Source organism: Orcinus orca, chromosome 8, assembly GCF_937001465.1.
Source record: "Orcinus orca chromosome 8, mOrcOrc1.1, whole genome shotgun sequence".
NCBI lineage: Eukaryota > Metazoa > Chordata > Mammalia > Artiodactyla > Delphinidae > Orcinus > Orcinus orca.
The window spans coordinates 27756312-27781041 of NC_064566.1; the positions used below are offsets into that span (position 1 = coordinate 27756312).

Consider the following 24730-nt stretch of genomic DNA (forward strand, 5'->3'; position numbering starts at 1 on the left):
GAACCAAATGGATTTAATAATATGAACAGAAGAAAGGAGTCAAAAATGACTGAGCTATATATTCGTTGACTCCTCTAAGGAGAGATAGAGAAAAAAAAAATTAGTGAAAGGTTTATACTCTTTGATTTAGAGCCAGGACCTTTCTGGGTACCAATTTGGAATGGAGACTAATTAGGCTATTGTATTAGTCAGGGGCCAGGCTTCTCCAGAGACACGAAAGCAAGAGGACGTGCATATACATACACAGAGAGAAAGATGTATTTTAAGGAACTGGCTCGGGACTTCCCTGGTGGCACAGTGGTTAAGAATCCACCTGCCAATGCAGGCGACATGGGTTCGATCCCTGGTCTGGGAAGATCCCACATGCTGCAGAGCAACTAAGCCTGTGTGCCACAACTACTGAGCCTGCGCTCTAGAGACTGCGTGCCTCAACTACTGTGAAATACCTGCACAACAACAGCTAGAGTATCTAATATTTGACCAAAAAGTGGATAGCATCGCCTAGCCAAGTTGACACATAACATCAGCCTACTTGAATTCTGAGTGATTCTCACACTGAGCCAGAAGGGTTGGACTCCCAATGCTCAGGCCAAACTCAGACCAGTTAAATCAAATATCTGCAGGTGAGGCCGAGGTAAAAGTATTTTTTGATAGAGCAGTCATTCTTCAAGCATGGTTTCCAGACTAGTGACTTCAACTTCACCTGCAAACTTGCTAGAAATGCATTCTCTGCCCCTACTCCAGACCTACTCAATCATTAACCCTGAGTTTAACCCTGGCCCTGTAGTCTGTGGTTTAACAAGCCCTCCAAGTGATTCTGAGGCATGTTCAAATTTGAGCACCACTGGTCTAGAGTTCTCCAATGATACAAAGCTAACACAGGCAGGAGCATAACATTACACCTCCACTCTCTCTTAACTAGAAGGGCAGACGTAATTAGTAAGACTCTTTGGGTGAAAGAGCTATCTCCTCATTAAGGATTTCTTAAGTAGTGGTGTTTGTTGCAAGGATACATATGAAAATAAGAGGGGTCTTGACTGTGTGTGGCCAAGCTGCACTGAGATTGGGTATTTTCGAGATACAACAGATGTACTAATCTGACAGCAGCTCTGGTAACTCAGTGACAGCTTCACCAGTTGTTGAAGGTATAGTATGTAGGTACAGAACCCTTGTGTTCCATTATAGTGTCTTAGCTATTCTGTCATTTCACCTCTCCTTATACAAACCGAATTTTTCTACTTTATCTTCTGTTTAAACTCCTGAGAGAATGATTGGCTCAGTTAATCACTTTCACCATTTCGGCAGCGTTTCCTTAACATTTGCCCAATTTAAAAGCTCTGCTGTCCAATATGAAGACTGGCTTTCCTTGGGTCAGGTCTCTCTCCAAGCCCAATAGTTGGGAGCAGGGGAAAACAAAACGCAGGATGTTAAGAATCGCCATTTCCCTTAAAAGGTCTGAGCCCCCTAACATGGGATGTGGGTATGTCACACAGTGGGAGGCTTGGTCTGTTAGGGCTGTTTAGTTGGTCTCTGACCCTAAAATCTATGTGTAGTTCTTTGACACAAAAAGATATCAAAGAGAAATTAAACATTTGTTCAGCTATACATTTTGAGGATGAGTTGGAAACTTTAACTGAAAAACTTTGGAAATGTTTCCCTTTCAATATTTCCTATAGGAGTCTTCTTGAGGCCTAATTTAGGAATGCCATGAGCCATAATATTTTGGAAAAAATGAATCTTATTTGCATGCACCAGATTGTAGGGTCTGTATCTTATGCAGAAATTCTCTTTCCATAGTCTCATTTCCTAAGCCATAAGTGATTAGAAGCTTATCGGTATTTTAAAAAAATCTCATGTAACAAAAAGAAAAAAAAAAAAGCTCATGTGATAGTTTTCTCCAGATCACTTCAGATTGGCCCTCTATGCCAATCTATTTTTTTTGTGCAAGGGAATTCTGAATTGTGGGCAATAGGAAAAAAGACATTTAAAACAACAAACAATTTGTGATTGAATTACTATGAATTATAAAAATTTAAAATTCCCTTGCATGGTCTGGGGTGACTTTTTAATTGAACTAGTTGACTTACAATATTGTATTAGTTTCAGGTGTACAGCAAAGTGATTCATTTATATATATTCTTTCAGATTCTTTTCCATTATAGGTTATTACAAGATATTGAATATAGCTCCCAGTGTTATTCTTGTTTGCCTATTTTATACATAGTGCTGTGTATCTGTTAATCCCATACTGCAAATTTACCCCTCCCCCACTTCGGTAACCATAAGTTTGTTTTCTGTGTTTGCAGACTTTCTTTTTTTTTTTTTTCCTGTATGCGGGCCTCTCACTGTTGTGGTCTCTCCTGTTGCGGAGCACAGGCTCTGGACGCGCAGGCTCAGTGGCCATGGCTCACGGGCTTAGCTGCTCCGCAGCATGTGGGATCTTCCCGGACTGGGGCACGAACCCGTGTCCCCTGCATCGGCAGGCGGACTCTCAACCACTGCGCCACCAGGGAAGCCCTGCAGACTCTCTTTTAATAACTGATCTGATCTCACTATACTAAGCTGAGCTGAAAAACAAGCAAAGTCCAATCCAAATCAAAAGGCTAAATAACCTTTGGGGAAGGCATGAGATTGTTATTTAAAAACCTTAAGGATACCACAATTCACTGAACATCCCTGAATCATTTTACCTCTCTTAATGCCAAAATTAAATTTGTACTTTACCCAGAACCTTGTAGAACTCACTTACATGGTACCGGTACTGCCACTATTCGTAACTTTATCTTATGCCACCAAATAACATATTTAATTTTTAAAGTAACTGCAATACTACCCTGAAGCCCAAATCATACATTCGGGCTACTAGAATATAAGATAACTGAAACCAAAATTTAATTTGTATTTATCAAATTGGTCAATATAACTGATTGGATGTTGATAACTAAGGGATAATTACAGAGCTAGTATTTACATTATGAATTGTTTCAGGTCTCCTTTTAAAGGCCAAACTCTTCAATCTTGGTTTTAGATAAGTTCTCTCGATAAGGCAAACATCCCATAACTCTGAGCCAAGGCCTGGTTTTACTTTCTTTAAAGTAAAATGTGCCCTTACCTCAAAACGTGCCTCTGAAAAGAACTGAGTAAAGAAAGTATCATCCAGCCTGTTTACAATGAAAATCATGAGCCCAAAACTTCGTGTTTTCATGTATATATTAGCTGTTAGAAATTGGGAGTACTGGAAGGTTTTGGCTATTTCAGCAATGTTTGCAAACATTTTATTTTTAATAAGTCCACTTATTTTAAAACCATAGTCTAGGAAGATTACAGCAACTTTTTAATAAAACATCTGTTTGCTTGTAGTGATAAAAAATAGGAAAACTGAAGTTTCTAATCATTATTTCAAAGAAATTATTCCCTCATTTCAAGGGGAAAAAATTAATAAATTTTAATCGTGCCACTTAATAGGGCTGTAATTAAATACTTTCAAATTGTATTTAAAGATGGAGAATTACTAACCCAACTGAGTTAATAATCTGTTTTATTTGATAAATCTCCCTTATCTTCTGGTAAGATTAGTCAATCCTCTTAACTATGCTGTTACAGATAATCTACAAATTGGGGTATATACTCTAGAGAAGTCTATTACACTTTAAACTAAGTGTTCAATGAAGTATTTGATGATTTTTAAAAAACAGGTAAAAGCATCATTTTTCACAGTCTCTCCAACTTTATAAAAATAAAAAGAAACCCAGAAGTGTCCATGTATATTTTCATATCCTCACTCATATTCTTAAAAACTTGTTGACCGCTGCTGGGCAAGACCTAAGAATGCTAAAAAGAGAAGACATTCTACTTTCAGAATTTTAAAAAATATCCCACTTCAATGTAACTACCAGTGTTCATAGTTTAATTTATAAGCAAAGAGATTAACCATTAAGTAGCAGCAGCAGAGTTTATTTTCATGAAAATACCAGCAGATGTCAGCAAAAACTAAAGCAGTGTCGCATGAATTTGTACAAGGATGCTAAGCTATTTCTAACAGCATAACCATAATGCAAGAAAATCTCTAATTACAAAAGCTCAGTCCATGTAAGACACCTCAGTTTTCTACATTGCTACTCGACATGTAATTACCTTTTTGGACGTGGGAGCGGTGGGCCACGGTGGGATTTAGCCTTTTCAGGGTAGCAAGAGCTCTTTCAACGAACTGAACCATTCTGATTTCGCTTAACAAAACCCACCTACAACATTACATAAAAAACCAAACTATACTTTAGTCAGCCATCCTCACTTTAAAAAAAAAAAAACATCAAATGGTTTACAGAAAATGCCTATTACCCAGGTACTTCAATACGTGTTCAGGGGTTCTGAACGTGGAATATTTATGAGTACTCAAATGCATTTTTCTGGGGAGTTCATAGTTTTCATCAGCTTCTCACAGGGGTCTTTGACCTCCATAAAGTTAAGAACCATACTGGAACTTACTATAAGTTATATTCTCTGAATAAATCACTCTCTATATGTATATATATGTATGAGTGTTTCAAAATACATCTGTTAAAAATTACTTAGTTGAATCCACGCCAGGAAAACAGTTTTAGAATAGTCTGTCAGGTTGTAGAGCAGCTTGCTATCTAGAAATAGACATAATATTTTTAAAAATAGAAGAATCTCATATATAATATTCCAAAGATAAGTAGTTATTTTCTTATACTTGTAAAAGACAAATGGGAAAAAGATCACTGGGATGCCACTCATTTTATTCACATATATACGTGCATTTTTCACTCTAACGTTTGTGACCAACACTGTGGAAGACCAACGTTTGTGGTCTTATGTTAACTTTTCAACCAGGACCCACCTATAGCCAAAGCTACGCGTTTCATACAACTTTTATTTTTGCTTTTAGATTAATAGCATTCTAAAATAATTTAGCCACTTTGAATCATACTTACGCAAAGTACAAAAAGGATCTAGACAATTTCACTGTATTCTATATTACTGTAATTTTATATTAAAACATAAGTGGACTTGTGATGTAGTTTTTCTGAAACACAGCTTTTATTACAGCCTACTCCAAATCAGATATACCTTTCTCTGTAAACATTTTGCATGCTCACTAAAAGTTTGGTCTCCTAAATAGGCATAATGAACAAATATTTGCAAAATTGTTCAAGAAAGTTTCCCTTAAAAAATTTATCATCTTTGAAAAATAAGAGAAATGTTCTTTTACTAAGGAATGTTGAAATATCACAATTTGAATTTTAAAGTCATTTATTTTGTTGAAAATATGTTCCTGTTTTAAACAAACAAAAAAGTTAAGATTTTAACTTGTCCCTACGAAGAGCTTAAGCAATACACTAAGTCATATTTAGAAGCAAAAAAATGATGGCAGTAACTCAACTAAGAAGGTCTAATAACGTAGAAGTTCAGATAAAATTAGGAGCCTGTGTTTGTCTCTTCTGTGATAAAATATTTCCTTAATTCAGGAAAAAAAAAGAATCTAGCATCTGATTTAAGTATAGAAAGACAAAATATTCTTTTTGTCAGTGCTCTGTTGAAACATGTCAGTCAAGGAACTGATAAACTGTATTTCTAATAATTGGGTCGGTAAACACTTCTAACTTAAAAATGACATTCTAATTCCATGGTTGAAAATGGCACTCCATCAAAGTAAAACCAGTCATTTTAAACAGATACCAAAAGTATACAGGAGTAAAAACAAACCTCTTTTGGTCACTTCATCAAATTGGCTGTATAAATCTATTTTCAACAGCTAAAAGTATTTCAAGTTGCTAAAAGCTCATTTGATTGAAGTACTATACTTAAGGAAAATAAAAAGCTAGTTTAGAGGCCATGTCCTAGACAATAAAACATTTTAGACAGACTGATGGATAGCTGTCTTGAAAAAAAGAGCAGAGAGAAGTTACCACCCACCCCCACCCTCCAAAGGGTACCCATACACATTCCAACTCAAGATTCAATCAATTTCCAAATAATTTATACTCTGTCTCAACCAGTGTTTCTCTACCTTGTTTCATTATTACTCCATTAAGGAGCTGTTTTTAGCCCTTTTACTCCTAGTCAACACCCTATTAAATTGAAATACCACAGATATAATGCATATCTGCTTATATATTGTATGTATATCCATGTTTTATACATAGATTTTTGCCACCAAGCACAAATTTTCACCAAGAACACAGTCTAAGCAATGAAAGGTTTACAGTATTAAAACTTTTTTTAAAAGAATAAGTGGAGAGAAGAAATGATGTATTATAGTACTTAGTTATGTAGATTATTTCCAAAATAGTTCAACTACTTAGCTGTCTCAAAATTAACTTTTCCTGAAGTAGGTACTATTCTCACCTATAGGTAGTCCTTGCCTTGCATGGGTGGTAGTGTGGGACCATAAAAATGGCAATCAAAGTAATCTTAATAATTAATGGGGAAAATTATTATTCTGTGACCTTGAAAAAAATCTGTCAAAATATTAAAGTGTCGGGCTTCCCTGGTGGCGCAGTGGTTGAGAGTCCGCCTGCCGATGCAGGGGACACGGGTTCGTGCCCCGGTCTGGGAAGATCCCACATGCCGTGGAGCGGCTGGGCCCGTGAGCCGTGGCCGCTGAGCCTGTGCGTCCGGAGCCTGTGCTCCGCAACGGGAGAGGCCACAGCAGCGAGAGGCCCGCGTACCGCAAAAAAAAAAAAAAAAAAAAAAAAAAAAAAAAATATATATATTAAAGTGTCAGTTATAAACATAAAAGTGTCAGTTATAAACATAAAAGAAAATGAAAAAATTGTAAAAAAGTATACTTAGTACATTGTAATTTATATTAGAAGCACTGAAAATTAAACTGTTATTTCATTGTAAAAAAACTAATCAGGAGTAATAGTACTTGCCTTTTTGTCAAGTAATTTATGGTACTGGGTAAGCATCTTTTCTATACCACTGCAAGTTGTCAGAATCCTTTAAGTTTAGATTAGCTTCCACCATTTTATCGTTTGTGCTTTCAATGTTGTGAAATACCTCTGTAATTTCCTTTAATGTGAAGTTTGTTACCATCACTTCCTCTGGGACATGCTCCTCCTTTTCTCATTTATGATGATAAGTTTGCCTTCACTGAGTTCCTCTAGCTGCATATCTAGAGGCTCTGGAATAGCAGCAGTGTCAATATTCCCATGATCAGTGATTTCTTCTACAACTCTATGTATGTTCAATTCAAGTCACACTTCTAGCATTATCATTTTCATTTCTTCACTGCACTGTCATCTTTGTTGGCCAATTCTGATTATCCACTTTGTAAAATGTCACATGGGTGGCAGGAGTCAACACAACTCTGTGCTTTGCTGTCTGAGCAAACTGAGTAACAGATGTGCAGTGACCAATCACTTGCAGAATTTGAGAGAAGTAACGTGATTGATCACTGATCTTGAAGCACATCTGTTACTTGCATAGTGATTTGTGGACTTAAGAGCTAGCAAGGAAGTTTGTACTTCATGTAAATACTCACAATTAATATACCATGGTGACTGAAATTTGAACTGTGCTGTTAGGCAACTGGCTTATTTAACTAAATCACTGTCATTGAAATTTGTGGACCTGGGAATTGTGCAAATTGAGGACTGCCTATACACTGCTTGTTTACATTGACCCAGACAGGCTGGAAGCTGACTGCTGAGTAATAAATAGTCCATCAAACTTTACATCAAATAATTTACTTTAAAGCACCCTAAAAGCAACATTAGTGCACACTGAGTGCATGTTTGTCACTTGGCAATCAACTTTAAAAGGTACCTTAGAATTTTAGAAATAGAGAAAGGAACTTTAAAGATCCCGTAATTTGATACCACAAATTATCCAGCATGTTTGTTATGAATTATTTCTCCTCCTTCGATTTCAATTTGCTCATATAGCCACTTGCGATCACAGCGGCATTCGGCACCACATTTGGTAGAACCGCAGGCAGGACAAGCATAGAAACATCCTAAGCAGTCTTCATCGAGGCAGTCACACAGGTCCATTCCACTGAAAATCAGGAGACCCTGGCTATCATAGACCTTACTCTTCGCTGGGATCACTTGTCTGTAATACAAAACACAAGGTGTGTTACACCTCACAAATATATTATTTCTGAATATTTAGCTGAAAACAGTTAATGAAAAAACTTAAGGACATAAAATGTTTTGAATTAGGGATGAAACCCCGCCAAATTGATACATGGCTTACCTAACTCAAAGCTACTCTACAATTAATAGCTAATGAGCTCCTTGTGAGAAGAAGAGACCTCACTGTAAAGTGTTGAAACATATCCAAAGGAATGGACAAGAACTGTGTCTAAAAACAATAATATAATTGTTAAAACTATTTACCCTTTCCTTACCAAAAAAAAAAAAGGCTGGGTAATAGTGGTACATTTTATTAGCAACCAATCTATCTACTGCTTTGTGAACACAGATTTTTATCATAGTATACTATCCGATTGTTTTTTATATTGAAGTTAATCTGTTTCTTGTTCTTTAATGGACTCTAGCAAATCTGGCCTAAAAACACTTACATGATTCAATGGAAAACCTTCACAGATGGAATAAATGGCCTATGTAGAAAATAATTCTGAATGATTACACTAACGTTTCTTTGTCAATTTGCATTTTAGAAATGTTCAGTTTAAAAAGTCATATTCTAAACAATTTAGTTTTCTTGTTCATTCTATTGACTGTACTGTAACTTTCTATTTTAGACATGTAAAAAATAAAAAGTAACCTGTATTCTCATAAAATTTATTTTTTAGCTGCCACCTATAGAGCAGAGACATACTGATTATATATCAGTGCTTTCAAACAAGTGAATTATTTTAGCTATAAGAAGTATAGGGTTTCCCTGGTGGTGCAGTGGTTAAGAATCCGCCTGCCAGTGCAAGGGACACGGGTTTGAGCCCTGGTCCCAGAAGATCTCACATGCCACGGAGCAACTAAGCCCATGCACCACAACTACTGAGCCTGTGCTCTAGAGTCCGCGAGCCACAACTACTGAGTCTGCATGCCACAACTATGGAAGCCCATGCGCCTAGAGCCCGTGCTCCGCAACGAGAAGCCACTGCAATGAGAAACCCGCACACCATAACGAAGAGTAGCCCCCGCTCGCCGCAACTAGAGAAAGCCCGCACACTGCAAAGAAGACCCAACGCAGCCAAAAACAAAACAAAAAGAGAAGTATATTAAGTTTAAATTATTTTAATTATTGTGCCAAAAATGTTATCTTGTTCACTTCATTGATACTTTCTTAGAAATAAGTTTTTAGAGTGGAAGGGGATGCCTTAATTTTCTATGAGGCCCTTGGAGGTTCTTACTAATTCTAGATTATCGAATTTAAAATATCTAACCAGAAACATTCAAAACTTAAGAGAAAGATAGGAAAACAATACAGATGTGAAGCAAGTTAACATATACCTTAAATAACACATAGCCTACCTGTCTGAACCAGCAACTGCACTTTTTGTAAGCCTTCTTTTTTCTCTTTTACCAGTTTCTGGAGCAAATTCAGTTTGCTTTCCTGGGTTTGCAAATTGTAATGACCTCAGAGCTTTAGCAGTTCTTCCCTGAATAAAGGTAAACAAATTATCAACTCAAATCTTAATATCCGACCATACATAAATATTTCACTTAATCTTAATCTAGATTATTCCTTAGCCTGGAAAACAGTCTGGAACTCACTAAAAAGAAAAAAAAGGGTTTTAGTGCCCAAGTGCAACAAAATTTATGTGGCCCATGGTCCGGGACCATATTCAAAGTTTACTGGTTAACTTATTTATGATATTTTCATTATCTAATTTTAGTCTCTGGCATATTAGGAGGAGAGGAGGACAGGCACAGTGAAAATGGCAATGGCTGCTGCCAACATGGGAGAGAAGGCAGCAAAACTGCTGTATAACCCATAGCACACAGCACAGGCTCCTAGTAATGATCCTGAGTCCTTAGGAAAAGGTTTGACTACATACATTTTTAAAGCTGAGAAGTAATAAAGTTTCAAGTTCTGTAACAGTATTATAATCCTTTTAAAAAAATTGGTAAAACAAAATTTTGACGGTTAAGAGTTTAATTTCATTATCTGGGGGGAAGAAAGGTTTATGTGATACATTCCACATGAACAATAGATAAATGAAGTAGAGAAGACATCTAAAGTGACAGCAGCAAGTACCTAGTATAAACTGCAAGATAACATTGGGTCCTGTAGATATGCCTTTGAGGGGATAACAAAGGAAAAGCACTACAGGTAATTTAAAATTTTAATTTGGTTTATTAATATAATGAAAAGGAGAAAATTGAGAAAAATATGCCAGCAGAAAGAATTATAAATTGCTTATAAATAGAAAATTTGAGAAGTGCTCCTTTGATGTACCAGTCCTTGTTCTGCACCAGAGAAAGCTTTATGAAATCTTAAGTTATTCTGATACGGTTAAATAATTTAAAGGTAACATGTGACTAAGGAAGAGAGTTATAAAATAATTAATGCTTACAATGTAAAAATGTACGCTTTTTGACAGTAGGGAGTCCTAAAATTAGTCTTGACCATACCAAGTAAGAATTGAGAGCTAGAAGCAAAGGAAATTCACAAGCATCTTAAAATCCCAAACAAGAATGGGATAGTGCCAAAGTAGAAAGAAAGGCTGAAATAAGAAACAATTATTTCAAGTCACTTCTGAAGTTCCTTTTAAAGTAGCAGTTTTCAAGTCCTTCAAAAAAAAGGGGACTTCATGCTGCTACATTTCAGACTCTTGCTGGCTGGCATATCCTACTGAGTTACTTTGGTATCAGAAAAGGAGCTAGGATGGTTAAGTCCTGGCTGTGCAAGAATGTCTTAGCACTAGGAGCTATGGCTTGAAAGTCTTGGGAATATGATGTTATTCTTTTCCTAAGCCAACTTTCTTTACCAAACAATCTGGGTTTACACAAATATTTAGAAACACCATTTATTTTCACCTCCCCAACTTTATATTCACTGCCTGCTAGTTAGTGTACAGTCTTCCCTTGGTATCTGAGGGGGACTGGTTCCAAGATCCGCTGTGGATACCAAAATGCTAGGATGTTCAAGTCCCACAGTTGGCCCTCTGCAACTTTGGATTCAACCAACCACAGATTGTATAGTACTGTATTGACTGAAAAAAATCCACATATAAGTGGACCTGCACAGTCCAAACCTGTGTTGTTCAAGGCTCAACTGTAATAAATAGTGATATAAATGTGATTTCCTTATAATTATAACCCTACATTGTAGAAGTAATGGAGAAAAAATGACTATACATACATCTGAATCAGGTTTTCTTCTCTGCCGGTCTTCAGAATCAACATCCACACTTCCATTGATTATCTGTGTACATTTTGGACAAAGTTTCCAACCAGGTACAAGCTGTCTTCCAAATTTTGCACTCAGAAAAGTGGCATCATCTAAATCAATTACATGTAAATTTTTTTTGGCTAGTTTTTTGTGTATGTTAAATGGGTCACAACATGACTTCTGCAAATCCTCAAATCTGTCGATGTAAATTTTTGCATGATGGAAGCAAATTGTATTGTTCCCAGAAAGTGTCATTCCAGTTCTAAGTTGAAGTAAAAGCATGTCATTTGATGACAATTCTTGCAAAGTCTTGAAACCTGTATGACGAGTATAGTAGGTTTTATGGCACTCATTTGTGGAACGAAGCTGGACTCCAACTGAACATGGATCCATCATTTTTGATTCTAGCAAATTTCCTCTTTGATTTTTGTCTAGCAGATCACCCTAGAGAAAACATTAAAGAGTTCGATTTGTGCTGCAAAATTTTTATCTGGGAAACTGAAAAAGCATTTGATAAAATTCAATATCTATATAATAGAAAGAAAACTCTTAGCAAGCAAGGAATTGAAAGACATTTACCAAGATCCTACAAAAACATTATTATATTTAATTATAAAACATTAGAAGCATTCTCTGTAAAGTTAGAACTACACAAGAATACTTATATCACAGTTCCCATTTAACACCATATTAAAAGGTATTAAAAGGTATTCAATATAAAGATTGAAGAGGAAGAAATAAGAAATATTACTCAAAGATATGAATATCTAAATGGAAAATACAAGAGGTTCAATGGACAAACTATTAGAACCAGTAAGATAATTCAGCAAGCATGCTGGAAACAAAAACATTACAAAGATATCTTACAAGATATATAAATCTTACAAAAGATATGTAAGACTTTTATGGAGAAGACGATCAAACAGAAAGACAAATGAAACCTTAGATAAATGTAGAAATTAATCATGGCAAGTGTGACTACAGTAAATATGTCAATTTTCTAGGAATTTATCTATAAATTCAATATGATTCCAATCAAAATTTCACCAGGTATTCCACAACTCCCCCACCCCCTGGGATTTAGCAAGCTGGTCTATATGGAAGAGTAAAGTTTCAAGAAAGCCAAGATAATCTTGAAGGAAAAGAAAACAAAAAAATTATTTACTATAAAGCTATTATAATTAAAAGTGTGTGGTATCAGTATACTATAGACACATAGATCCATGAAAAGATGAGGGCTTGGTGTATGACATGTGGTATTATAAATCAATACCATACGACCCAGCAATCCTACTACTGGGCATATACCCTGAGAAAACCATAATTCAAAAAGAGTCATGTACCAAAATGTTCATTGCAGCTCTATTTACAATAGCCCAGAGATGGAAACAACCTAAGTGTCCATCATCGGATGAATGGATAAAGATGTGGCACATATATACAATGGAATATTACTTAGCCATAGAAAGAAACAAAATTGAGCTATTTGTAATGAGGTGGATAGACCTAGAGTCTGTCATACAGAGTGAAGTAAGTCAGAAAGAGAAAGACAAATACCGTATGCTAACACATATATATGGAATTTAAGAAAAAAAAATGTCATGAAGAACCTAGGGGTAAGACAGGAATAAAGACACAGACTTACTAGAGAATGAACTTGAGGATATGGGGAGGGGGAAGGGTAAGCTGTGACAAAGCGAGAGAGAGGCATGGACATATATACACTACCAAACATAAGGTAGATAGCTAGTGGGAAGCAGCAGCATAGCACAGGGAGATCAGCTCGGTGCTTTGTGACCGCCTGGAGGGGTGGGAGGGAGGGAGACGCAAGAGGGAAGAGATATGGGAACATATGTATATGTATAACTGATTCACTTTGTTATAAAGCAGAAACTAACACACCATTGTAAAGCAATTATACTCCAATAAAGATGTAAATAAATAAATAAATGTTTGATAGAATTAAAAAAAATAGGTATAACACATTAATGGGAGAAAGATTTAATTAAAGATGCTTGGACAACCGGCTAACCATATGGAAAAAGACAGACTAAAATCTTTTTCTCACGAACAAAAATCAATTCCAGATGTTATTATAAAATAAAACTTGAAAAGAAAAACTGTAAAAATGTTTATAAGAAAACATAGACGACTTTGTGACACTGGGGTAGAGAAGAATTTCTCAAACAAGAAAGGACATATCAAAGAAAAAGATGGACACGTTTGATTTTATGTCCAAATTAAACATTTCTATATAACTCTAAGGAAGGGAAAAGAAGTCACACTGGATAGGTGTTGTTGGGATTATTATGCCAAATATATAAAAAATCCCCTGACTTCTACAAATCAGTGAGAAAATGACCACCCATTAGTAAATGAAACAAATATACACAGGCAATTCACAGAAGAAGAGAACAAAACAGCCAACAAATGCAGGTGTTTAACCTCATAGTTATCAGGAGAATGCAAATGAAATACCAGTTCTCAAACATTTGTTTGGCAAGATTTTAAGAATCTGGTAACATAGTGAAGGCAAAAGTGTGGCCAATTCTTACATGCTCCTTATACCTTGTAGGAATGTAAACTGCTGCAACTGCTTTAGAGTTTTTGGTAATTCCTTGCAAAACGGAAGAAGTCCACATCCCAGGGCCTTGCATTTTCAGCTCTATGTGTCTGTGCCAGAGAAATGTATGTCCCACGTGAGCATAAGGACTTTGCGCATGATACATACAAAGTCTTTCAGCATCACTTTTGACACTGAAAAATTGGAAATAACCCAATGGTAAACAGGGAGAAATTGTAGGTTACTCAACAGGGACTGCTACAGGACAGTTAAAAATAAACTGCATGGGGGCTTCCCTGGTGGCGCAGTGGTTGAGAGTCCGCCTGCCGATGCAGGGGACGTGGGTTCGTGCCCCGGTCCGGGAAGATCCCACATGCCGCGGAGCGGCTGGGCCCGTGAGCCATGGCCGCTAAGCCTGCACGTCCGGAGCCTGTGCTCCGCAATGGGAGAGGCCACAACGGTGAGAGGCCCGCGTACCTCAAAAAAAAAAAAAAAAACAAAAAAAACTGCATGAATTAAATGAGTCAATTTGAATAAATTTCAAAGATAATCACAAGTGAAAAAGCTGCAAAAGGACATATAGTATATCAAGTAAAATTTTACATATACAATAGTATGTGTTGTTCCTGGATAAGAACTTGAATACATGCTAAAATATACATTAAGAATAACAGATACCAAGTCTGTGGTATATATACTTCTAAAGAGGAAGGACTTTTTTTTTAAAGAGAGATTTATAGAAGAAAACGGTATCTACACAAGTTTTTCATTATTTTCTGTGCCCTGTTTGAAATTTTTCATAACTAAATATTTTTCAAAGCAAATACAAAAATTTAGTTGAATTCGTAAGACAAGTTTTAACAAATACAAGTCACTAGGAAAAAACTGTTGTTGAAAATAGATGTGAACCACTGAAATCCGGGCAGTGGCGAGGTACTGAAAAAGTAAAGGATCCAGAAATCTTGCAAGTGTTTTTATAAGCTTTGCTCCACATTAAAAAAAGGGTTAGAAAGCTGAGATACTTTCTGATATGTTTTCTGCAGAGAGAAACTGTAATCAGTAAAGCCATATACAAAGAAAAGAGTAGTCTCATGTAATAAAAAATGGTGAGTAAATATACATTTCTATGTCTTAAGTTAAAATACAAAATTTTAAAAATTAAAAAACAGAATTTATGGGGAATGAGTAGAGGTCAAGAGTAGGCTGAGCCTGGGAGAAGACACTGGCGCGCCCCTGAAGGCGGGCACCCACCCAGATTTGCACCACAGGTGCCTCTCTTGCCTCACCCTGGTCTGGCCCTGGTTGGGAAATGCAGTGTTACCTGAAGTACCTGGACATGAGGGCTGGCCAGACACGGTCCCCACTGCCACCCCTCCCAAAAAACCCCAGAATTTAAAGTGTTTGAACATTTTAACTTAAAAAATTTAAAAGCTGATTAAATCAGAGTATATTTTAACCAACTTTTAAAATTTAATTACCAAGTATAGGTCCCAATCACATCAGAGGAAAATGCTTGTATAAATCTAATTATTTGTTTTCTTTTAACAGATAAGTGGGTTAAGATAAATTAAGGAATGGAAAAGAAGAAGCCAGAGATACGGTTATAAAACACCACCACCAAACTATGTTGTATTAAACTTCAGCAGATAGTGTCACAAATCTGGCTCTGACCTTCCTTAACAGTCAACAGGAAGGAAATTTGATCAACTATCCCCACAGCACAGTATGGAGACTGCTAATGCTTAATGTCTTATTAATGCCACAGATTCTTTATCTTTGTAGGTAACTGTCACCGATTTGTAGCCACTAATGTATAATATGATTTTTTGAACGTAAAACTATTAGCATTCAAGAAGTTATACCCTGATCATATTTGATAGGAAAAGCATCTTGTGACTTGGAAATTTTATTTTAGAAATTCTATCTGTCCATGGCAATAAAACATTTTTACCCATTAGGGAGTTTTTTTTTTTTCTTTGCTACTAGGGGCTTCTATTCCTTTATTTTCCTTTAATCTTGGCTAATTTACGATGTCATTCACAAGAGTTTATCAGTAGACTCAAGTTATACCGGTGAGGTTGAATCCTTATTTCTAAGTGATCTGATGCTCTTGGAAATATGATTAATTCCTACTAAATTAATTTTTCTGGTAAGTATTTGCTTGGACATCTTCCACAATTGCATAAATTCTTTTATTAACCTTAAACCACTAAGAATCTAGACTCTTAGTTGGAAAGCATAGAGCGGAATTTGTTTTTCCTTCAAGTTAGCCATGACCCTATCAGTCTTTGAAAACATCCCCTTCTGGGTAAACAATGGCTTCTAACCATTTTGAACTCTTGGCGTACTTTTAAGTACATAATGGAGGAACACTTGAAGGAATTAAATTGCTGCACAATTATGCTATTTTCTAAGAAGCCATCTCTCAGGTATCACTGTTAGGGTAGAATTATTTACTATTGGAGTTGCCAGATAAAATACAGGATGCTCAGTTAAATTTGAATTTTTGATAATGCATAAATAATTTTAATTATATCCCAAATATTGCTAAAAAGTAATTTGTTGTTTGTCTGAAATTCAAATTTAGTTGGGCATCCTGTATTTTTATTTGCTAAATCTGGTGGCCTCATTTACCATGCCTTTTTTTTTTGCATATTCCAGTAAATAGAGATCTCTTTGGTGCCAGCTTCACGTTATCTTCCACCTCTTATTTGCTGCTAAAAGAAAACTGAACTACTTATGAACAAATTACAGGACCCGCTCAGTTAAAAATTAAAGTGCCCCATCTGACAGAAGACAAATCACTAGTTGCAGTACGAAATATATTTTACACATTGCTTAAAGCTCAATGGCATATTGATACCACTAACTTGAGTGAAACCGTCACGGTAAAAGTGTACACACCTGTGTCAAAGCAGTTTTACGTTCAAGCATTGCTTTAAAAAAAAAAAAGTCAGGTTAGCTCAAGGAACACAAAATTTCAGGCAGTGATCTTCGGTGGTTACTGCCTGCCTTCTAAAACTTACACCCCTCTGGTTGCTCCTCCCCTGTTGTATCTCCCAGTGTCCCCATTTCTGTTCTCTTCTCTGAAGCTAAAGTTCTGCTATAGAGTTTTTTTTTTTTTTTTTTTTTTGCGATACGTGGGCCTCTCACTGTTGTGGCCTCTCCCGCTGCGGAGCACAGGCTCCGGACGCACAGGCTCAGCGGCCATGGCTCACGGGCCCAGCCGCTCCGCGGCATGTGGGATCTTCCTGGACTGGGGCACGAACCACTGTCCCCTGCATCGGCAGGTGGACTCTCAACCACTGCGCCACCAGGGAAGCCCTGCTATAGAGTTTTTTGGATCTGTTTCCGAGCAACTGTTTCTTTTGCTCATTTTGGCCTGTGCTCTGGCAATGTGGCCCACAATTAGTATTTTTTTTTCTTCAAGTGATAGTCTAGTGGCTTCATGTTGCTCCCTTCACCTGCAGTATGGTGCCATATTCTCCAGTAATGATTATCTAATATCTTCCTCAATTAACAGTCAGAAATACATTACTATTTACTGTCCATGAACTATTGAATAGTACTAGCATCAGCTGGGAACTTATTATTAACTAGAAAAGAGAAATCTCAGGAAAGCCCCACACTCACTGAATCAGAATTGCATTTAAAAAGGAAATACCCAGGTGATATGTAAGCACAGTACAGTTTGAGATGCACTGCTTTAGATAATTCAGTGAAAAACATTAACCAAGCATCTTCTATATTTGTAGAGTATATCAAAAAAGAATAAGAAACACACACACACAGACATGTACTTGCCTTCCAGGAAGTCCGACACTTAGGGAAGATTATTTGAGGGGGGGAGGGGGAGTTGTAAATTTCATAAACTAGGTATAGAAAGAAATATCTGCTTCAGTGGAAAACCGCACTGTTAAAGAGTACAACCTTCAGGGTTTTCACATTCCCATCACATGAGAGCTCTGAGTCTTTCATTGCCTTTGAGCTATTTTACAGCTGACAACTGTACAAAACTAAAAGCAACGCAAAACAACTCTTGTCTATATTCTTGTAAATTCTGTCTGGTAGAGGTACAATTGACGCCCCTGGCCCACTGTGGAAGAAGACAGTTTTGCCTCTATTTGCTCATTTATTTCAATATTCCTGATCAGTAAATGTGTCAGTTCTTTTGATTGTCATTTGAACTGATTATATAACATCTTACCAGTCCCCTCATTAATAAGGTAAACAAAAACCACGTGTTGCTAATTTTATATCTGTGTGACAGTCATGATTTTACTTCCTTCTCCCTTTTTTGTGGAAAATTATATTTTAAACATAGGAAAAAATTAATTTGCTCCAGCCAAGTCACTTTGATGGAATGAAAAAAAAATCCAGCTTCTTATAGGTTAAGATGAAAACCATGTAACAAACAAAAGGCCCCAAATGTGTTCATTTAGACCTGAGTAATTTAGATTTGTTTTCCACTCCCCCCACCGCCTTAGGAAAATTTCAGATATAAATGAGACTGGTCTTTAAGTGCTTTCAAACTACACGTAGTGATGGAGGATTTTTTAATTCCTGAATGTCAATGAGTATCCTAAGGCCTTCCTGGATAAATGTTTCAATGAATTTTATTTGTACACTTAATTATTTTCCACTTCAAATAGTAAAATGCCTTTTTAACAAGTCAAATTTTACCTGAGACCTGTGCTCCTGGTTCTTGAATAGCCACGAAACCCTCCTACTCCTCTCCATATGGCTTCCATAAGACTCAAGAACATCCCCTTGTTTACCTATGACCAGGACAAAGGACCTCCAAATTCCCATTGTCTCATTTATAAATTTATGAATAATGAGCTGAACTACTTGTTGAAAATAATCAATTGGAACAAAATGCTTGTTAACCATATTTTAAGTTTCTCTCCTTCCCCTAGGTCCCTGAACTTTGGCCTACCCTCAGCCAGAGCCAGCAAAGGACCCCTCCAGAGAATAGGCTGGCCTCAGGGCAAAACAATCTGGGATCTACAATCAGACCAAGCAGTTCTGTTTTGGCTTTGTTTACTCATCCCTTGAGAAGCTGGTAAATCTTTTGGTCAGAGAATTCTCTCCACTGCTATAATCCCTTTTCCCCTCTTGCAATAACCCTTTCAATAAAGTCTCTCCTTACTAACTCTGGATTTTATTATTTGATACTTGCTTTTAAAAGTTCTGCATTTTCAATTTTCTCTTGCCTTAGAATTGCCAATACTTTCCTTCAGTACCTAAATAGAGTATGTTTTGTGATTCTAAGATTAACTTCCAATATTTTTATAGCACTCCCAGAAGGGTCGAGAGAGAATGAAATAAATATAGATTTATTAGACCCCTTCTTCTATACCTTAGGTAGTAAACACAGGCATTTGCTCCTCATATATCTGAACACTGACAAGTTAGGGAATAAGCTTTTTTAAAAAGCTGAGGTATCACCCGACATAACATTATATTAGTTTCAGGTATACGATGTAATGATATAATATTTGTATATATTGCAAAACGATCACCACAATAAGTCTAGTTAACAACTGTCACCACAGTTACAAATGTTTCTTTTCTGTGATGTGAACTTTTAAGATTTACTCCCTCAGCAACTTTCAAATATGCAGTACAGTATTATTAACTAGTTATCATGTTGGATGTTACATCCCCATTACTTATTTACAACTGGAAGTTTGTACCTTTTGACCCCCTTTTCACCCATTTTGCCCACCCTAACCCCCGACAATGGCAATTACCAATCCGTTCTCTTTATCTATCAGTTCATTTTTTAAACATTATATTTTAAAATTATTTGTTTTTTATAGATTCCATGGAATAAGTTTTAAACACTATCTCTTGCTATTCATTACCCAACTCTACGGTAGGTAGGTTGGATGCACTGAAGAAGCTGAGTGACCTCATACAAGGCCACGACAGTAGCAAGTTTCCCTAATAACACAAGTTCTAGGACATGATCACAGGCTTCCTATAGGAGTTAGTCAAAGCAGAACCACAACCATCACTTCCACTAACAAAACAAAAGCAGAGGGAGATAGTGGTGCTTGGTTACCACTTCAAGTTAGTGGGAAAAAGAGCATTAAGAGGAAATTTAACGAAAAAAAAAATTACTGAATTTTTAGGTCAATTTTTAAGAGTCTTTCCCTTTCAGGAAAAACGTCTTGTTTTTTCGGTATAGGGGTCTTACAATTTGTAAGGCATTTCCCCATTTACCTTTTACTTAATTAAAAAAAAAACAACTTCACCCCTATTTTGCAAATCAGCAGTTTCAGTCCTAAGCATGTGTCTGCCAGCGCGCGCGTGGGCGCGCACATGCACACACACGCGCGCGCGCGCGCACACACACACACACACAAATCATGCCTCTGGCAACTGGTAACTTTTTGTGCTCATTATCTTCAAATACTAACTACCTACAGGACACTTGAATGGGTACTAACAGAAGGGTTAAATGGCCAAGTGGGATAGTCTTAAACCTCAAGAAGACCCAGGCCCCATAAGAAAGATAAAGTGAACTTAAAACAAAAATATGGTCCATAGTATTATTTAAAATAAAATATTTGGGAGGTTCCAGTCAAAGATGGTAGTGTAGGAAGACCCTGAACTCATCTCTTCCCACGGATACGCTGAATTTGTACCTACATACAGATCCATTCCTGCCAAAGAAGAACTGAGGGCTGCAGAACAAGTGATAAGTGATAGAGGGACAACACAGGGGATGGATAAAAGAGATGGAGGCATGGTATCGATGGGAACCCCAACCCTGACGAGGACCTTCAGTAGGGAGGCATATCACTGAGGGGCCTGTACGCAGACTCGCCCACACTAGAGCAGGGCAAAGAAGCAACTGTTTAAAGGGCACCTACGCTCTAGATGAAAGAAATCCATTTACTAACCCTCAAGTGTCTGCCAAATGGGCAGAGAACTGCTGAAACTGTCTCTGGGGTCCAAGGTGCCAGAAAGTGCCATTTTTTGTGTGTCCCCCGTACACCTTAATAGTGCGGACAGAATCATGGTCCAGGTACTCTTACTGGCCTGCCAAGGCTGCCCCAGCATGCCCCAGGCCCACCCCACCCCCCAGCTCCACTTGTCCTGCCAAGGTGGTCTGAGCACAGCAAGCCCTGGGACCGCATCCCTCCCCTGCTCCACTCATGCCTGCTCCAGCTCCAGTCACCTCACTAGGGTGGTCCCAATGTGAACGTGCTCCAGGACACACTGGCGCACACCTGCTCCAGGTCCAACCAGCCTGACAAAGGTGCCTGGCACACACGGTCCATACAGAGGACACTCCTACACAAAGCCATGACTTCCAGACTCGGAGAGGTAGATGTTTCACCTAATTAATACGAAAACAGAGTTAAACAAAAGGAGGAGACAGAGAAATATGTTCCAAAAAAAAAAAAAGAACAAGATAAAAGTCCAGGAAAAAACCCTAAGGAAATAGAGATAAGTAATTTACCTGATAAAGAGTTCAAAGTAATGGTCATAAAGATGCTTAACAAACTTGGGAGAAAAATAAAGGAACACACTGAGAACTTAAGAGTTAGGATATAAAAGAACCAAACAGAGATGAAGAATACAGTAACTGAAATGAAAAATATACTGGGTCAACAATCTAGAAGACAGAATAGTGGAAGTCATCCAAGCAGAAAAGCAAAAAGCAAAAAATTTAAAAGAGCTTAAGGGACCTCAGAGACAACATCAAGCATACTAACATTTGCATTATAGGAGAAGAAGAGAAATAGAAAACATATATGAAGAAGTAACGGCTGAAAACTTCCCTAACCTGGGGAAAGAAACAGATATCCAGGTTCAAGAAGCACAGAGAGTTCCAAACACCATAAACCTAAAGACACACCAAGACAAGCTATAATTGAATCAGCAAAAGTCAAAGATAGAGAATTTCAAAGACAGAAAGAGAAAAACAACCAATCACATACAAAAGAACCCTCACAAAAGAACCCTTGAAAGACTATCAGCCAGTTTTTTAGCAGTAACTTTGCATGATATATTTAAAGTGCAGAAAGGAAAAAACCTGCAACCAAGATTACTCTACCTGGCAAAGTCATCATTTAGAATTGAAGGAGAGAAAAAGAGTTTCCCAGACAAGCAAAAACTAAAGAAGTTCATCATCACTAAACCAGTCTTACAAGAAATGTTAAAGATCTTCTTTGAGTAGAAGAGGCCATAACAAGAAATAAGGAAATATATGAAAAAAAAACTGCACTGGTGCAGGCAAATTTATAGTCAAGGCAGTGCATCAGCTGCTTAAAAACAGGTATGAAAGTTAAAAAACAAAGGTAGTAAAATCAACTATAACTACAATTAAGCATTTAAGAGATACACAAAATAAAAAGATGTAAAATATGACATCAAAAACATAAAACATGGGGGGGGGAGAGTAAAATGTGCTTTTAGAGCATTCAAACTTACGCCAAGGATTAGTTTAAAATAAACTGATATATATATATATATATATATATATATATATATGTCAATATACATGAATCTCATGGTAACCACAAACCTATAATAGATACACAAAAAACAAAGAGAAAGGAAGCAAACATAACAGTGAAAAAAAAATCATCAAAACATGAGGGGAGAGACCAAGAGAAGCAAAGAACAGAGAAGAACCACAAAAACAACCAGGAATGATCAACAAAATGGCAATAAGTACATACCTATCAATAATCACTTTAAATGTAAATAGACTAAATGCTCCAATCAAAAGACATAGGCTGGATGAATGGATTAAAACAATGAGACCCATCTATATACTGCCTACTGCTCACATTTGGCACAATTCAGCAAACCCTTCAGGTCTCCAAACTCCATTTGTGATTTCTCTCTATTCCTATGGTCCTAAACCGTCAAAGAGAACAGAATCCCTTGATTTCAACAACTGAAAGACTGTTTCCAGACTAAGATGAATGAGCAAAGCTCTCTTTATTCTACCTGAATTCTGGATGTGGTCAACACTGTCAAACAGTACTTAATACTATACTTAAACTGTCAAACAGTTGGGTAAATGATTGTGACACTGAACTGTAAGCTATTCTGTTGAAAACACTTCCACCTCTTCCTAGAAAACAAAGTCTGGACTCTTTAGCATGGCATTACTTGTTCAAACGTCACATACTCCAAGTCAAAATAGTCTACTAGCAAAGTTATTTTATATTTTATGTCTTCATATTGTCTCTTTGCTTGGAAAGCCAGGCAATGCTAACTAATCCTTCAAGACAGTGCCAGCGTCTTCACCTTTCTGCTGTGCCTTACCCAAATACTATTGTTATAGGTCCTTCTTCCTCTGTGTTTGAAACTTTTACTCTATTACTTTTCAGCTGTTGGAAGACAGGAGCTATATGGTGTTATTTTCTCTATCACTCAAGGCAAAAGAGTAAGGAACTTCAGGGACTTCCCTTTTCATAGCACTCATCACAGGCTTTCTTCTTTGTTAGTTTTTCCCATTATGTATTAAGCTCCGTGAGGGCAAGGAATCACCAGGGTCCTGTTACAGCTGTAACTTCTCTAACTAGCACAATATTGGCTCTTAGTAGAAAACATCTTTCGAATGAATACATGTTCCTAAACTGCCAGAATCTCACACAAAGAAGGCTGAATCTGCCCAAATCAATGTGACTAGGTGCTCAGGATCCTGCAATTATCCCCACCTCAACCCTGTGCTCATATGCATAACGCCCCTACTTCACGGCTGTATCAGAATATTGCAAGCCACCAGATACATCATATGAGCCTCTACCGTGTTCACGGTACGGGAATGGAAGAAAGAAGACTATTCGGCATCCAGCCTCAACCAAACAGCTAGGGCTGGGAGGGCTCCGATTTAAAAAATAAAAACCAAATAGCAGAGATATAAGCTGTGGATGGGGCTCTAGGCCGCAAAGCTCTCCTCTAAATAAGACAAGCCTAAATCAAAATTAGCAGGGTTCCAGGTCTCCCTAAGGGTGGCAACGACCCGCGGGGTCAACAGATGCGGTGGTAGAAACCGTACTGGGCCTTGACACAAGGGGCCGCAGATGAACCGGAGGAAGCGGGGAACGCTGCAGGGTGGCAGGCTGGCGGAGGCCACAGTTAGCAGCTGAAAATCCCCCTCACGTGTCCGACCTGCTCCCCCTCCTCTCCTGGGGACCTCCATCACCTGGCCCGGGCCCTCCTCCCACCCAGAGATCGGTCTCCACGCCCCCGACCCTCCCCAAAGCCTCCCCCAGCCCTTCCCACCTTTAGCGGGAGCTCTCAATCGCCGGGGTCGGGCCGCACCCGCAACGTCTCAGCTGGGCCTCGGCAGCCGGCTTCTCAGCTCCTCCCGGCGCTACCAGCGAGAGGGCGGCGAGCCAGGCTAGAGAGTCTCAGCGCTACCATAAAGAGAGGGCTGGGTGAAGCCTAGAGGGGAACGGAGCTTGGCCCACCGCCTCCGGGGCGGACAGGGCGGGGCGGCGTGAATTGGCGAATGAATCCAGGTGAGGCGATGGTTGCTTCAGAGGCTGTCTGGATTTTTTTTTTCTCTTCTGTTGGACGTTAGAGAATTGGGCGGTGTCTGGGGCCACCTTTTACAAGATGCAAATTTGGCTAACTTGGGTTGTGTTCGCGAATCTCTACGCCGTGCGTGATGCCACATTCTTGCACCCCAACCCTCCTAATCCCTGAAGAAGTGAAAAAAGGCCTTCAGAAGAGACCCTTTATTTAGGGTCTCACATTTTGATTTCTTTCACTCAAGCGAAATATATTCCAAAATGCATCTCCTTTATTATAAATTATAAGAATAGCTATGTTTATTACTTTGAGTAGAGTGTAGGC

At 37.8% G+C, this 24730-nt stretch overlaps 1 protein-coding gene across 1 annotated transcript; it reads right to left on the reverse strand.

The window, feature by feature from the left end:
• Positions 1-3938: 3938 nt before the first annotated feature.
• ARL14EP (ADP ribosylation factor like GTPase 14 effector protein) lies at positions 3939-24312 on the reverse strand. The gene is made up of 4 exons (XM_004263952.3): positions 24155-24312; positions 11302-11775; positions 9468-9595; positions 3939-8082 (listed from the first exon to the last, which is right to left on the reverse strand). The coding sequence occupies exons 2-4, from the start codon at positions 11725-11727 to the stop codon at positions 7854-7856; spliced, it is 783 nt and encodes a 260-aa protein (XP_004264000.1). The 5' UTR covers positions 11728-11775; positions 24155-24312; the 3' UTR covers positions 3939-7853.
• Between the last annotated feature and the right edge of the window lie 418 nt (positions 24313-24730).

What these genes read in the sequence shown, in the direction of transcription:
- ARL14EP (XM_004263952.3), bottom strand. Translation starts at nt 11,727, where the DNA reads ATGATGGATCCATGTTCAGTTGGAGTCCAGCTTCGTTCCACAAATGAG. An exon ending in GAAGAAAACCTGATTCAGAT is followed by an intron (nt 9,596 to 11,301) that starts GTATGTATAGTC and finishes ACCTTTATTCAG; the next exon opens with GGAAGAACTGCTAAAGCTCT. An exon ending in GCAGTTGCTGGTTCAGACAG is followed by an intron (nt 8,083 to 9,467) that starts GTAGGCTATGTG and finishes TTTGTATTACAG; the next exon opens with ACAAGTGATCCCAGCGAAGA.